Source organism: Cornus florida, unplaced genomic scaffold (assembly GCF_030987335.1).
Source record: "Cornus florida cultivar Cherokee Brave unplaced genomic scaffold, ASM3098733v1 CherokeeBrave_3.0.0_Hap2_Chr02, whole genome shotgun sequence".
In the NCBI taxonomy this organism is placed as follows: domain Eukaryota; kingdom Viridiplantae; phylum Streptophyta; class Magnoliopsida; order Cornales; family Cornaceae; genus Cornus; species Cornus florida.
Window position 1 is genome coordinate 10,988,015 of NW_026775572.1, and position 15,906 is coordinate 11,003,920.

Sequence of the window (15,906 nt, forward strand, 5' to 3'; positions counted from 1 at the left end):
CATTAGTAGTTAGTCTACTAGTGGCCAACTGTCTGGTCAGACGAGTACTGATTGACCCCGGCAGTAGCGCTAATATCATGACAAAGTGGACGTTCAATAAGTTAGAATTGGCTACAGACCAGATTCGTCCCACGAAAAGCCCTTTGGTAGGATTCGATGGAAGAAGAGTGGAGCCCACAGGTGTGATCACGCTATCAGTCACTGCTGCTAAAAGATATCTGAAAGAGAATTTCGTGATTGTGGATATTCACCCGACCTACAATTTGCTAATGGGTCAAGGATGGATCCACCGCATAGAAGGAGTCCCATCAACCCTGTACCAAGTCATGAGATGCATAAGCCCGAATGGTCGAGAGGTCATCGATATCTGGGGGGACCAGGTAACAGCAAAAGAGTGCTACCACACGACGGTTTATCCTTTCGATAAGGGCAAGAAATTGCTGAAATAGCAATTATCGAGCTCTTCCTCTCCAAAAGAGACGGAGGAATCGGAAGAAGAGCATCTTACTATAGAACCCCTAGAAGCCATGCAGGTAGTCGCAGGGGACGAACGCAAGCTGACCTACATAGGGACTCTCCAGTTAATTCAGGAGAAGGAGGAGCTTGCAGAAATCCTAAGGAAGAACGCAAACATTTTCGCTTGGAATTACTGGGACATACCAGGAATTGACCCACGGACAGCCTGTCACAGCTTGAACATGGACCCCAGCCACCATCCGGTGAAATAAAAGCAAAGAAGGTTTGCCCCCGAAAGGAATAAAATCATTGCCGAAGAAGTCAATCGACTTTTAAAAGCAGGGTTCATCAAAGAAGTCCAGTATCCTCAATGATTGTCAAACGTGGTGGTTGTCCAGAAAAAGAATGGTAAATAGCGAGTATGCATTGACTTCACCAACCTGAACAAAGCATGCCCAAAAGATAGCTTCCCACTCCCCAAGATCGATCAGATGGTAGACGCTACGACCGGATATGAAAAACTGACTTTCCTTGATGCTTACTCGGGCTACAACCAAATCCCGATGAACCTTTCGGACGAAGAAAAGACTTTTTCATCACCTAACAGAAGACCTATTGCTACAAGGTAATGCCCTTTGGGTTAAAAAATGCAGGAGCGACTTATCAGATGTTGATTAACAAAATGTTCGAAGAACAGATTGGCCGAATGGTCGAAGCATACATAGACGATATGGTTGTGAAAAACAAAGTTAAGAAAGATCATTGGTAACACCTGCAGGATGTGTTTGATACTCTCAGGAAATATAGAATGATGTTAAACCCAGCAAAATGTTCGTTCGGAGTGTCCTCCGGACAGTTCCTCGGTCACCTGGTGAGCAAAAGGGGAATAGAAGCAAATCCTACTCAGTTGACAAAATTGCTACAGAGTCAAGAGCCCCGAACCGTAAGGGAAGTCCAAATCCTCACTAGGAGAGTTGCGGCTCTTAGCTGTTTTATATCCAGACTATCAGACAAGTGCAAACTGTTCTTCGACGCAATCAGAGTTAGAAAAGGAGATATCTGGGGGGCAGAGCAGATAGAAGCTCTCGTGAAACTCAAGGAATACATGACAAGTCCCCCAATTCTATCTGCTCCAGAACCCGAAAAGCCATTGTACCTTTACTTAGCAGTATCTCAGTCAGCAACCAGCTTAGCCTTAGTAAGAGAAGTGGGAAAGAAGCAATACCCGGTCTTTTATTCCAGCAAGGCCATGACAGACGCAGAAAGCTGGTACTCAATGGCAGAAAAAATCATCCTTGCTTTAATTCAGGCCAAAAGAAACTTCGACACTATTTTGAGGCTCATCGGATAGTAGTTCCCACGATACATCCTATCAAAGCAATTCTCAGTAAACCAGACATCTTCGGTTGGATCACCAAATGGGCAATTGAATTAAGCTCCTTTGACATCAGGTACGAATCGCGGACTGCAAAAAAGGGGCAAGTGGTTGCGGATTTTTTCTTAGACGTTGACCCAGGAGAAGAACAGTAAACCACGGAAGAGCCTTGCTGGGAATTATACGTCGATGGTTCCTTAAGTCAAAACGGAGCCGGAGCAGGAGTAGAGATAAAAACCCCCGAGGGAACCAGAATCCAGCAATCAGTTCGACTAGAGTTCCCAGTCACAAACAATGAAGTTGAATATGAGGCACTGTTGGTAGGGCTCAGATTGGTTAAGGAATTCCAAGTAAAGCACCTTAAAGCCTATAGCGATTTGCAACTTATCACAAGGCAGGTGACGGAAGAGTACACCACCAGAGAGGGCAGAATGAATGCATACCGAGAAGAAGTTGAAAAAATGACAAAGTACTTTGATACAATCAAATTTCAGCAGATCCCTAGGGAAGAAAACCCGATAGCTGATCGTTTGGCGAATGCAGCATCCATAGCGGACGAGTCACTCACCAGGGTTGTCCCCATTGATGTCCTAGATACATCGAGCATCACAAGGGGAATGCAGGTGTTGGTCATCCCATAGGAACCAAGTTGGATAGATCCAATATTAGTTTATCTTGAGAGAAAAGAACTCTCCAATTCTAAGGAAGCAGCCCGACAACTAAGGATGAAAGTTGCCAAATATTCTATGGTAGGAGGATAGCTCTTCAGGCGGTCGCATTCCGGGCCCTACCTCAAGTGTCTGACCCCAACGGAGTCCCGAGAAGTTCTAAAACAGATACATGAAGGGGAGTGCGGGAATCATTCTAGGGGCAGGTCATTGGCTCATAAAGCTCTCACTCAAGGTTATTTCTGACCCTACATGGCAAGGGAAGCGGAAGAACACTCTCGCAGATGTGACAAATGTCAAAGGTATTCCCCCTTCGTCCATCTACCCCCGGAAGAAATACACACCATGAGCAGCCTATGGCCGTTCGCACAATGGGGAATGGACATGGTAGGACCCCTACCAATGGCGGCATCGCAGAAAAGGTATGCCTTATTAGCCACTGATTATTTCACTAAATGGGTAGAAGCAGAGGCATACGCAGGTGTGACTAATGTCCAAGTGAAAAAATTCGTTTGGAACAACCTGATATGCAGATTCGGAATTCCAAAATCCATCATCGTGGACAACGGCCCGAATCTGGATAATCAATACACTCAACGTTTCTCCGACAAGTACGATATCAACTAGAAAGTATCAGCTGCATACCACCTCCAAGGCAATGGGCAAGCGGAAATAACCAACAGGACGATCTTTGCCTGCATCAAAAAGAAGCTTGAAGATAAAAAATGGAAGTGGTTAAAAGAATTGCCAAATGTCCTATGGGCATACAGAACCACCCCGAGACGTCCCACTGGTGAAACCCCTTTCTCTCTAGCTTACGGCACCGAGGTCGTAATCCCCACCGAAGTGGTAGTTACCACCATCCAAAGCTTAGCTTGGAACCAGGAGTCAAATAATCAGCTTCTGGAACACAGTCTGGATCTATTGGAAGAAAAAAGGGAAGTCGCAGCCATCCGGCTAGCAGCCTACTAGCAGAAGATAGCAAATAGTTATAACAAAAGGGTCAGAAGGAAAAGCTTCAATCCGGGAGATCTAGTGCTCCTGAAATTAGAAAAGTATGTCAGCAAATTGGAACCTAACTGGGAAGGGCCATACCGAATATCAGATGTGATTGGAAAAGGGGCTTACAGACTTCGACACTTGGATGGCATCGAAATGACCAAGCCGAGGAATGCAATGAACCTGAAAAGGTACTTTCAATAAAGTAAATCGTACGGTGTTTTCCAGTACTCTACTTTTTGAATAAATAAAGCTGCTGACAGCCTTTTTCAAATATCCCACATCAAATAAAAACAAAACTTCTGACTATTATTTAAAGTGGAATAACACGAGATCTAAACAGTGGAGTAGACCCCTTGATGGTAGGCGACTCATAACGGGACCCACCATTAGGGGTCTCCACTTCACACTTTTTATCTTTTATCTTACCATAAATAAGGTCTTATCACCTACGAGAAACGATGTCCCACATCGTTTAAAAAGGGGAATCTAACCCTTTTCTTATAAGGATCCACACTTATCTCCTATCAGTGTGTGGGACCCATTGACAATGGGACCCCACTTACGACACTAAAATGCCATATTGTCAGAGGTTTCCATACACTCCCCACATATTTTTCCCTTTTTTAGAAAGTACGGTCCCACATCGATAAAAAAAGAAAAGAATCCCTTATTATTATAATATGATCTGTCAGGTATACAATTGGCGGGTGAGGGCCCTAAATTACGAGGCCCATGGATAGTCTTAGCTCATTATCAGAGGGGATCTGTAATTTAGGGTCTTCCCCGCTTTCTTTTGGGATAGGTCACTTCTTTTCAAATCCCTATTGTAATACCCCTAATTTTAAAAGGACAGTCTTGGAATTTAATTAATTGTTTAAATATTATTTTTATATAACTAATTGTTTAAATTGTATTTTATTTGATTTAATTGATTAATTGTGGATTATTTTATTTAATTGTGTTTTATTTTAGTTAATTGTTTTATTTTATTTATTATTGTTTTTAATTGGATTATTTTAATTGCGTTAAGTTAAATGCTTTATGTATAGGATTAGGTTTTCTTTTATTTTTGTTTTTTTGGAAGTCACGTTTGTGTAGTCGACGTAGATTATAACTTAAGTTGTTTCATGGGCAGGCTAGGATGGGAATTAGGGCTTAGTCTCTAATTATACATGGATTAGGGTTATAGTGAATTCTTCTATAAATATATTCTTTATGTGGGTTTAGGGTTTTAGAAAAAAATACATACACCTTTGTTCACGTACCTAGAATCAGAGAGCAAAGAGTGTGAAACCTTTAAGGATTTAATAGTGAGGTTCAAGGAGAAGGGAATGGGGTTGCTTCTGGATTTAACCAAGAGCGCCGGAGGTGTAGAACAGTAGTCGACAACGTTGACGGAGAACTCAGAGACGGGGGTTTACAGTTTCAAAATCTGAAATTGCAGGCAAGTCTCTGTTCTATTCTTTCCCCTTAATTCGTGTTCTGTGCATGCCTGGTTAGACTTTAGGGTTTTAATAAAGGCTAAAACGGATTGACACAAACATAATTACATGTTTTCCATGCATATATGAATTTATTTGATCTCAGTGAATTAACTGTTTTGCATACTTGTTGATTTTCTGCTATCTGTGTCTTTTATGTTTAAGCCTGTTTTATTGAGATTAGTAATATGATTGGATGCCTTGTAATTGTTCTGTGAATGAGTTTAAACCCTAGAACAAGATCTTAAAACAGTTTTGATTTTTACTAAATAAATCTGTTGTAAGTTGCTTAAAGTTGCTATCAGAAATTCTGTAATCGTTGCTGCAAGTCTTGTGTCTAGTTCAGATCGTGGTTGCATATCAGTGGGTTAGGATTAATTTAGGACAAATATTGAACTCGAGGACAACTATTAAAAACATTACAGAGGCCTGGGAAAACACCGGAGTCGAAGAAGATGAATCAGAAACGGACAACGGCATCTAAGGGAGTGAGAGCAGGCTCCAAAAGGGGATAGAACTGGCTCTGTAACCCTTAGAGCCGGCTCCCAAAGGATGGAGCCGGCTCTTGGCAGCCTTAGGGCCGGCTCTTAGAGCCATAGAGCCGGCTCAATCCAATAAAAGAGCAGGCTCAATTTTTTTAGAGCCTGCTCTTGCCCAGAAATTGCATTACTGTGTGATTTTGTGCGTGGTTTTGACTGTGCAGTGTATTAGGACTTCGTTTAAATTATTTTAAACACTGTATGGAACTATTTTAAACCTAAACTTAGTCTTTAGGAACATTAATCTAAACTGGGATTAATTCAGGGAGAAATACAAAGTCTAAGGGAAACTTAGTCTAGTGTATACTGTTGTATCCACTGGAACTTAACAAGTTGTATGGATGATTTAATTAGGTAAAATTGTATTTTCCACAGTATTAAGTATGGTGAATTAATTAGAAATCAACTATACTTAGGTTAGGTTTAATTGATACTCAAATTTCTATTAACTGTATTAATTCGTGGATTATATTGGAGGATTTGCTAGGTTTATATACCGGAGCTTGGCAAGGTTGTTGTGTATGATTTAAATATACATATAAATCATATTTCTATAGTATTTGAAGTATTGTGAATTAACTGAATTTTCCTATGCTTAATTTGGGTTTATTTGATACTTAAATTGTACTAAATTGTATCAATTCAGGGATTATGTTGGAGAATGTAAATGTGTGCAAATTATGTAGCAATTTACATTATTGGAGTTGGATTTTAGGCCATGTATTGAATGTCTATTATTTATGTATATAGATTAACTTATCTTGTGCATATTGTAGAATGTGATTGATGACTATTTAATATTGTTTTGTCAACTATGTTAACTGGAGGATTGTATGTACTGGTATGGGACGGTGACATACTAGGTATGGATTAGTTCAAATACTAAAATCCTACCTAATTTGGAATGAGTTGGATTAATCATAAAAATATTAAATCCTATTTATTTGGATGTATATGAACCGGTATGGGACGGTGTCATATTAGGAATGGTTTAGTTCAAAACACTAAGACCTACCTATATTGGGAATGGATTAGTTCAAAACTCTAATCCTACCCAATTTGGATTAATGTATGGATTAACCATAAAGGTTAAGTCCATCACCTACTTGTGTCATGTCAATCAAATAAATTGAATGGCCTATTATGGTTTCAGGATAAATTTGTTATACATATATCAGACCACTATACAGATGGATGATATTTTGTATTAGGAGTACGGACTTTATATATTTATTGTATGTGCCATGGTATGAGCTTGAGTCTCAGGACCATGGTTAGGGCGCGTATATCGCCTAGGATGGATAACTGGACATATGTGTTGTTCCCTGGTAGGTCTAGGTACTCATGCCCACCTTCGGGTACGTATTCGCATGTTGCCTTCTATTCAGGCTGAGACAGACCTACTGGACTAGCGAGCGTCCTATAGTGTGTACTATATATACATATATGGACTACTCTAGATATTGTTAAGTCTTTCTAGGATGTATCTGCGTATCAGATTACTGTTTGGATCGTAGTAGATCAGGACTTGCATTTGGGTCTAACCAACTCCTTTATTTTTCAGGTGCTCGTCGGTTTCAGAGTTAGAGGTTGATCGTGCAGAGCAGATACAAATATTCATTCCTCCGACTATGTAGGAATTTTCTCTATGATAGCTTTAGATTTTATTTCTGTCATTTCAGTTTCGGTTTGAGAATTGTAATAAGGGGTCCAACGGATAGATTCCCGAGTTGTAAACTTATGGAGGTTTTGGAACATCGGATTTGACTAATTATGTACAAGGTTTTTCTTTTAGTTTCTTTCAACTTATTATATTATTTCTTATTTCACTTTGTATTCCATGTTCGATTTAAAATACTTTAATTATTTGATATCCCTCGGGTTTAGGCTTGAGCCTGATCAAGCTGTGTCTCGGATCCGAGGGGTATCACACCTATCTCACTTTAAACAGAAAATGGGTTTTATATAAGACAGAAATCGTTTAAATTCTAAATATCAGCAAGGGAACGCCCATACAAAGAAGGCCCAATAAAAAGGGGTCAACTTGCGATGACACACTCAAGACGAACTTACAAATAGGCGAAGGCCCCAAGAGCCTAACGCCTGAACGGGCTTGACCGGATAAACCGCTCAAGTCCAAAAAAGCTGAACTGCCCTAATAGCCGATCGCAAAATAGGCGAAGGCCCCAAGAGCCTAATGGCCGAACGGGCTTGAACGGATAAACCGCTCAAGTCCAAAAAATCCGAACGGCCCCAAGTGCTGATCGCAAAATAGGCGAAGGATCCAAAAGTCTAACGCCCGAACGGGCTTGACCGGATAAACCGCTCAAGTCCAAAAAAGCCGAACGGCCTCAAGAGCCGATCGCAAAATAGGCGAAGGCCCCAAGAGCCTAACGCCCAAACGAGCTTGACCGGATAAACCGCTCAAGTCTAAAAAAGCTGAACGGCCCCAAGAGCAGATCGCAAAATAGGCGAAGGCCCTAAGAGCCTAACGCCCGAACGGGCTTGACCGGATAAACTGCCCAAGTCCAAAAAAGACGAACTGCCTCAAGAGTCAATCGCAAAATAGGTGAAGGCCCCAAGAGCCTAACGCCCGAATGGGCTTGACCAGATAAACCGCTCAAGTCCAAAAAAGCCGAACGGCCCCAAGAGCTGATCGCAAAATAGGCGAAGGCCTCAAGAGCCTAACGCCCGAACGGGCTTGACCGGATAAACTGCTCAAGTCCAAAAAAGCCAAACAGCCCCAAGAGCCGATCGCAAAATAGGTGAAGGCCCTGAGAGCATAACGCCCGAACGGGCTTGACCGGATAAATCGCTCAAGTCCAAAAAAGCCAAACGGCCCCAAGAGCCGATTACAAAATAGGCGAAGGCCCCAAGAGCTTAACGCCCGAACAGGCTTGACTGGATAAACTGCTCAAGTCCAAAAAAGCCGAACGGCCCTAAGAGCCGATCGCAAAATAGGCGAAGGCCCCAAGAGCCTAACGCCCGAACGGGTTTGACTGGATAAACCGCTCAAGTCCAACAAAGCCGAACGGCCCCAAGAGCCGATCGCAAAATAGACGAAGGCCCCAAGAGCCTAACACCCGAACGGGCTTGACCAGATAAACCGCTCTAGTCCAAAAAAGCCGAGCGGCCCTAAGAGCTGATCGCAAAATAGGCGAAGGCCTCAAGAGCCTAACACCCGAACGGGCTTGACCAGATAAACCGCTCAAGTCTAAAAAAGCCGAGCGGCCCCAAGAGCTGATCGCAAAATAGGCAAAGGCCCCAAGAGCCTAACACTCAAACGAGCTTGACCGGATAAATCGCTCAAGTCCAAAAAAGCCGAACGGCCCCAAAAGCCGATCGCAAAATAGGCGAAGGCCCCAAGAGCCTAACGCTCGAACGGGCTTGATCGGATAAACCGCTCAAGTCCAAAAAAGCCGAACGGCCCCAAGAGTCGATCGCAAAATAGGCGAAGGCCCCAAGAGCTTAACGCCCGAACGGGCTTGACCGGATAAACCGCTCAAGTCCAAAAAAGCCGAACGGCCCTAAGAACCGATCACAAAATAGGCGAAGGCCCCAAGAGCCTAACACTCGAACGGGCTTAACCAGATAAACCGCTCAAGTCCAAAAAAATCGAATGGCCCCAAGAGCCGATCACAAAATAGGCGAAGACCCCAAGAGCCTAACGCCCAAACGGGCTTGACCGGATAAACCGCTCAAGTCCAAAAAAGCCGAACGGCCCCAAGAGCCGATCGCAAAATAGGAGAAGGCCCCAAGAGCTTAATGCCCGAACGAGCTTGACAGGATAAATTGCTCAAGACCAGAAAAGCCGAATGGCCCCAAGAGTCGATCGCGAAATAGATGAAGAGCCAATCGCAAAGTAGGCGAAGAGCCAATCGCAAGATAGGTGAAAGCCCCAAGAGCTTAATGCCCGAACGAGCTTGACCGGATAAATCGCTCAAGACCAGAAAAGCCGAACGGCTCCAAGAGCCGATCGTGAAATAGGCTAAGAGCCAATCGCAAAATAGGCGAAGACCCCAAATGCCTAACGCCCGAAAACGCTAATTGCAATGTAAACAAATACATTGAATCACAAGCAATAATGTAAGCAAAAACAATCCCAAAGATTGTTAAAGAAAACCTTCATATTCTTATAAGTAGGTGAGGGTTTTTACAAAAGAGGCAGGGTATACCTAACACCTCCAAAAACAGAAAAAAGAAAAAAAGAAAAAAAAGGGGAAACTACGCAGGATCGCCATCAGGCACAGCTCCACCCTCTGTATTGAACCTCTGTGTAAATGCATCAACCAACTCTACTCTGGCTGGAATAGAGGAAGGGGTATCGAGCGACAAGGCAGGTAACCCCTGAGAACCTGAAGGATAATAGAGAGGAGGCGGAACCTCGCCAGACACCTCACCGTTCAGTAGAGCAGCAAACTTTGTCTCTCTAGGGCTAGCCGAAGGCTCGGTATACTCACTTGCAACCAAGAGCCCTTGTTCAGCATCATGCTCGTCAGCATCACCATAATCTCTCTCCTCAAAAGGATGCTGCCCCTGAGCAAAACCAAGCCTGAAGCCTTTGACATAGCGGAGATTCGCAATCTGAGAAAAATGGTTAAACATCTCCAAACCCCCATTCTTGTAGGTTTGAATAAGAGAGTTTGCCTTCCTAAGCTATAGGTCAAGCTCAGCTGCTTTGTCCTCAAGCTCCCAAGCTTTTTTGCCGAAATACTCAATTGACTTAAGCTGCTGAGCTTTTTCCCTTTTCTTCTCAGCGAGAGAAGCCTCCAAAGCACTTACACTCTTCTGAAGGGCAGCAGACTGGTTTGCATAAAAGGAGTCAGCTGAGAGCTTCTTCATAAGAACAAACATTAAGAAAGAGCTCTGCGCAAAAACAACATGGAATTAAAAAAAAAAAAAAAAAAAAAAAAAGAAGAAGAAAGAAGAGAGGGATAAGAAAGGGTTACCTCCATTATGGATTTAGGAGTAAGGGACAACAGATCATCAACGCTCATCTGTTGTTGTAAAATTTCATTTTTGGGAGGCCACATCCCACTAGCCAAACTCATCAACGTCTCCGGGTCTTCGGCTCTAGAGTCACCAATGGTGATAGGGGACCTATTAGACTTCATCATTTCGGGGAACCACTTCTCGGTAGACCCCGCGAAATCACCCCCAACGACATCAGCAGCGCTAGGAATCAAAGCACTTTTTCCTCCGAAGGCCTCAGCTATTAACTTGGGACGCTTCGAAGAAGAATCATCCTTTGCTGATGGACGCCTAGTCCCTGACTGGGCCCCTTTTTGCTTTTGAGAGGGAGAAAGCCTGCTCGCCTCGACAAGAAGGTTCTTCCTTTCTTGTAACAACTTAGCGGCCGCTTCCCTCTCCTTCTTTGTCGTACGGGGTTTTGGAGGAGGAAGTTCCATCACTGATTGAGAGAGGGTAAGAGGGGCAGGCGATAAGATAGCCTCAGAGTCGGAGGCGTCAAGATTAATGGGTTCTTCAAGATTTAAAGCAATTACTAGAGGATCTCTCGAGATCACCTCAAGAAGAGAAGAGGAGAGAAGGATCTTGGTAGAAGGAACGTTGCTCCAAACTCTTTCATGTAAATAGGCAAGACGACTATCTGCAAATTTCGAAGAGAAAAAAATCAGTTTTGTGACCTAGGAAGTCATATATACAACAAAAATGCTTTACGACACAAACAAAGCAAGAAGAATCGCCCGAATCATCAAATGTGGGAACAAATGGGGCATGAAAGCTCGATCAGACGAATAAATCCCGAACGGAAGAAAACCGCCACGCCCCTCCGACCTTAACAATTTTGTACTTCCACTCTTTGTCAGGGGTATTAAGATGAGAGAAAGGAGTTCTACCCGGTCTAGAATGAAGGTGGAACCTACCCTCTCCTCATTTCAATCTATCAAGCGAGTAGCAAAACAGAAGATCGGCAAGATTCAAGGTTAAACGTTGAACCCTGTTCAGAGCAAGAAGACAGGAGATAATACGGAAGAAATTAGGGTTAACTTGAAGAGGAGCAAAATTTAACACCGACAAAACCCGAAGGTAAAAAGGATTTAAGGGGAATTGAAAGGCGGGAAAATGCAAAGCTGAGAAGAGCATTTCGCCCTCTTCCAAACCCTCACCTATACTAAAGTTCAAATCATGGTCGTATTCCTCAAGGGTAACGTCAGAAGGAACACGATTCTTCTTTCTCAACTAAGAAATCGAAAAAGACTTCCTTTCTACAACATCTGCAGGGAGGACTGTGGGACCCTCGGCATAATCGCTCAGACTCGCCGCCACAGTTCCTGACTCAGAATCAGACATGTGAACGCTATGAGTTCGTTCACTACTTTCTTGACTCATAATATAGGAAAGATGGAACGAAAAGATGACTAACCTCGGCGGATGGAATGAGATGTTGAAGCAGCTAGCAATCGGATTCTCGCCAATACTCAGGAACAAAATCACAGATACAGATGCCCAAATCACGAAAACGCAGTATATAAGCATGAAGATATGATCAGCAGTAACAGTCGCGAAAACTTCTCCACTTCGCGAAAACGGTTACAATTCCTTATAAGAATCAAAATTCATAAAAAGGAATCGGGGGTAAAGTGTGGAGGGAAAAAAAATCACGTCAATCGCAAAACACCACGTGACGACAAAAGGCAGCCCACAACAAAGTTAAAAAAGCTAGAAGCCCATAATCAAACATAAGCCTAGCGAAGGAAGGCCTACTTAAAACAAAAGGCAGAATGAACAGGCCCAATGTTGACAAGGCCCAAACTCCATAACGCTCGCAATAATGTCGAATGCACGATCTGTACGCATAAATTACCCACGTTTGGGAATAAAAGACAGGAAATGGCTCCATGTAAATTCCTAAGCAAAAAACGCTTATAAATAGAGCCTGAACAAAGGTGAAGAGCATCGAACTCTAAATATTACTACTATCTCAAAGATTTGCTTGCTCCCTTCTTGATTTTTTCTGTGTGCTCTCCGTAATTGATCTCTTTAGGTGTTCGGGTGTAAAAAATTGCACCCACATACCCCCAGTTTGAAAAAGTTACTCTCACCTCATGTCATTAGTGTAGATCATCATAATCGATCTGCCTTCCTGTGCTCTTGTAACATTAGTTCGATATAAGATGTATAAAATGTGGATCCACCCAAAAATAGAAGAATTTACAAATTTGAAACTGTTTTAATTTAGATGGTGGGTTTTTTGTAAGAGAGGGAGGAAGGGAGAAATACCAATTATCTGTGTGCAAGAACATCTTACTGATCTAGATTTCTTCCAAACCAAATGGAATTTGTAACTTTTAACTGTGTGTACCAGACTTGGATTGGAAACAATGTAATGACCCTTGAAAATGAAACCAGATAAATTTCGATATACATAATTCTATAGCGCACCAATACTGATATGGTAGGTGCACTAACGCTCATGAAAAAAAGCTAAAAAAGAAAAAGAAAAAAGAAGCACCCTTTATGGTTCACCAAATACGTCAATTGTCCATAAGGTTAATTACTGAAACAAATCGTTTAGTATTATCGGCCTCCAGAGAGAAGTGATTCTGCAGCAGAGGATGAGTGTGAAAATGCCTTCTCCATAGAATTTGGATACAATATTGCAAAATCATCGAAGCCTTCACGGTGTGCAAAAGTTAGACCAGTGGCAGTTATACGGAGCGATGCCAACTCTGGCAGAGGAATGTCACCCTCCAAATGTTGCACAACTTGCCGCATAGTTGGCCTAACCACCGGCTCTGAATGAGAGCACTGCAAGCCAAGTTTCAACACTAACTCCACTTCCTCTGGCACATAGTTGGTACCCAATTTTGGATCAACTGCCCGAAGAATATCACCTCCACTCCAACAAGCAAACACCCAATCAACCAAAATTAGATCCTCAGTTGGTGCTCGTGGCTCTATTGGCCGTCTTCCACAAGCAACCTCAAGCAAAAATGCCCCAAAAGCATACACATCAGTGCTCGTTGTGGCCTTGCCGGTCCTAGTGTGCTCCGGGGCAAGGTACCCAAAAGTTCCAACCGCATGGGTAGTTTCAGGAAGAGTTCCATGTTCATACAATCTTGCTAGGCCAAAATCCCCCAATCTCCCATTTAATTCTCCATCCAACAGGACATTACTGGCCTTGATATCTCTGTGAACCACAACTTGTTCCCATTCTTCGTGCAGATAGAAAAGCCCTGATGCTACACCTTTGATGACTTGAAATCTCTGGCTCCAATTGAGGGTGAACTCTGGTTGGTCATACAAGAACTTGTCTAAACTTCCATTGGGCATGTAATCATACACCAAAAGCAACTCTCCTTTGCGCCTGCAATAGCCCAAGAATTGTACCAAGTTGCGATGGCGTAGCCTCCCAATACTAACTATTTCTGCAACAAAGTCCTTCATACCCTGTCTAGATTCATGAGAGACCCTCTTCACTGCTATTTCAATTTTAGAGGTAGGTAATACACCTCTGTAGACCCTTCCAAATCCTCCAGTTCCCAACAATTCTTTGTCTCGAAACCCTTTGGTGGCAATATATAGATCTTTGTATTTGAATCTATGATGCCCATAGGCAAGCTCCCAATATTCTAGTTCTTCTGCATACTTCTCCTTCCTTCTAACGTAGTAAACTGTGCCTGAGACCACTACTAACAGTAAGACTAGAAAAATCACAGGCAACCCAATTGTCAAAACTCGAGATGTTTGCTTTGGTCCAATTCGAGGAAGCTTAGGAAGTTGAGAGAGGTCGAGCCCTTGAGCCTGGCCATTCATCTTGAAGCTCCATCCTAATATATAATGGAGCGTTAGGATTGAGCCGGTGGACGATGAGAAGCCAACATACATGGTTTCATTGATTATAGGTGAAAGATCAGTGTAGTAGGACAGAAGTGGTGTATTTGGTTTCTGGACATGAAGAGGAGCTAGTGTGACATTCATGACTTTTTCCACACCATCATAGACCACCCAGATTTGCATCGGATGGCCACTAAAAAGGGACAAGTTCTGGAACGGACCATTATTAGGAGCATAATAACCTGCTGGCTTGGCTTGTTTGGAATTCAATCCATTAATGTCAATCCCAACATGGTTATTGTTAATATCATTGAACTCCGGGTTCTGAAGGGTATCGAGCTCTACAGCGACAACGCGGTTAGTGGAGTTGCCATCGTTGGTCTTATTGAAAAGACCAAGGTATGCGCTTGGAATAGCACCGGGGAGGCCTCTTGTTGGTGCAATCACGAAAGCAATTCCGTGACCACTCACGGTTGGATATTTGGGGATGATGGCAAAGACAAAAGTGGTGGAGAAGGAGAAAGTAGTAGTGCTTGATGAATTGTTGAAGTTAATTGGGTAAGGATAGAAGGCATGACCCGTTTGTTGTACGGTGTTATTGGTGAGCTCCAAGAGGCCATTGGGCGTGAACTTGGCTATGCCATCGAGGCTCAGATTGTTTGATCGGAAACCATTGTAGGTGAAACCAATGTCTTCAGTGGCTGCTAAGTCAAGACACAACAGTAGTACTATTACAAGCTTGGAGGACATGGCTAGAGTATGGAAACAACTCTTCCTGGGATTGGTCATCTCCTTTTCACAATGTAACATTTGATTCACTGTTTCACTGGTTAGTTATTCGTCTAGGCCGGAAGTAGATATTCTTTTGGGAGACAATATTTGGTGAGCTGGGTATACTAAAGTCTATCTAAATGAGAATGCATAGAACAGTATACTTATAAATTTATTTTGCTCTGCATGATTTGACTAATACAAAAGAGATGAACACGACAGGCAATGAATTGTTCGTCACTTTTAATGTGTGATCTATTGGATGTTTATTCACTTGTATGAACTCATTAAGCATAAACGTCAAGTCACGTGGTTGAAGATATATGCAGAACGGAGCCTATTGTGGATCCCCCTTTCTTTTTCATGATGCCATGCTTGACCGGGTGTTGGATGGACTTTGAAATTAAAAATACTGTAATTAATAGCCCAACTGCAAAACAATGTAACATTTGATTCACTGGTTAGTCATTTGTCCACTGGGACTGGACCAGTCTACGCCCGAAGTAGATATTGTTATGGCAGAAGATATTTGGTGAGCTGGGTATACTAAACTATATCTAAGAATGCATCTTACAATAAAATTGGTCTCATCTAAATAAGAATTAGGGTTGCAACTTAGGTAAGCTAACCTAGCCTAACCCAACCCCAACCCAAAAATTTTGAAATTTGGACTTAAAATTTGCAAATTGAGCTCATGTTCGGGTTGAGTTTTATCAAAACCTAGACATATTCGAGTTGGGTTCAGATTAAAAATTTTGAAATTTGGACTTAAAATTCGCAAATTGAGCTCATGTTCGGGTTGAGTTTTTATCAAA

The 15,906-nt window shown here is 42.6% G+C and overlaps 1 protein-coding gene across 1 annotated transcript; it reads right to left on the reverse strand.

Moving 5' to 3' along the window:
* Window positions 1-12,800: 12,800 nt before the first annotated feature.
* On the reverse strand, window positions 12,801-15,289 carry LOC132293571 (L-type lectin-domain containing receptor kinase IV.1-like). The gene has a single exon (XM_059791107.1). It carries the CDS (start codon window positions 15,128-15,130, stop codon window positions 13,061-13,063), a length of 2,070 nt encoding a protein of 689 aa, XP_059647090.1. The 5' UTR covers window positions 15,131-15,289; the 3' UTR covers window positions 12,801-13,060.
* Between the last annotated feature and the right edge of the window lie 617 nt (window positions 15,290-15,906).

What these genes read in the sequence shown, in the direction of transcription:
- LOC132293571 (XM_059791107.1), bottom strand. Translation starts at nt 15,130, where the DNA reads ATGTTACATTGTGAAAAGGAGATGACCAATCCCAGGAAGAGTTGTTTC.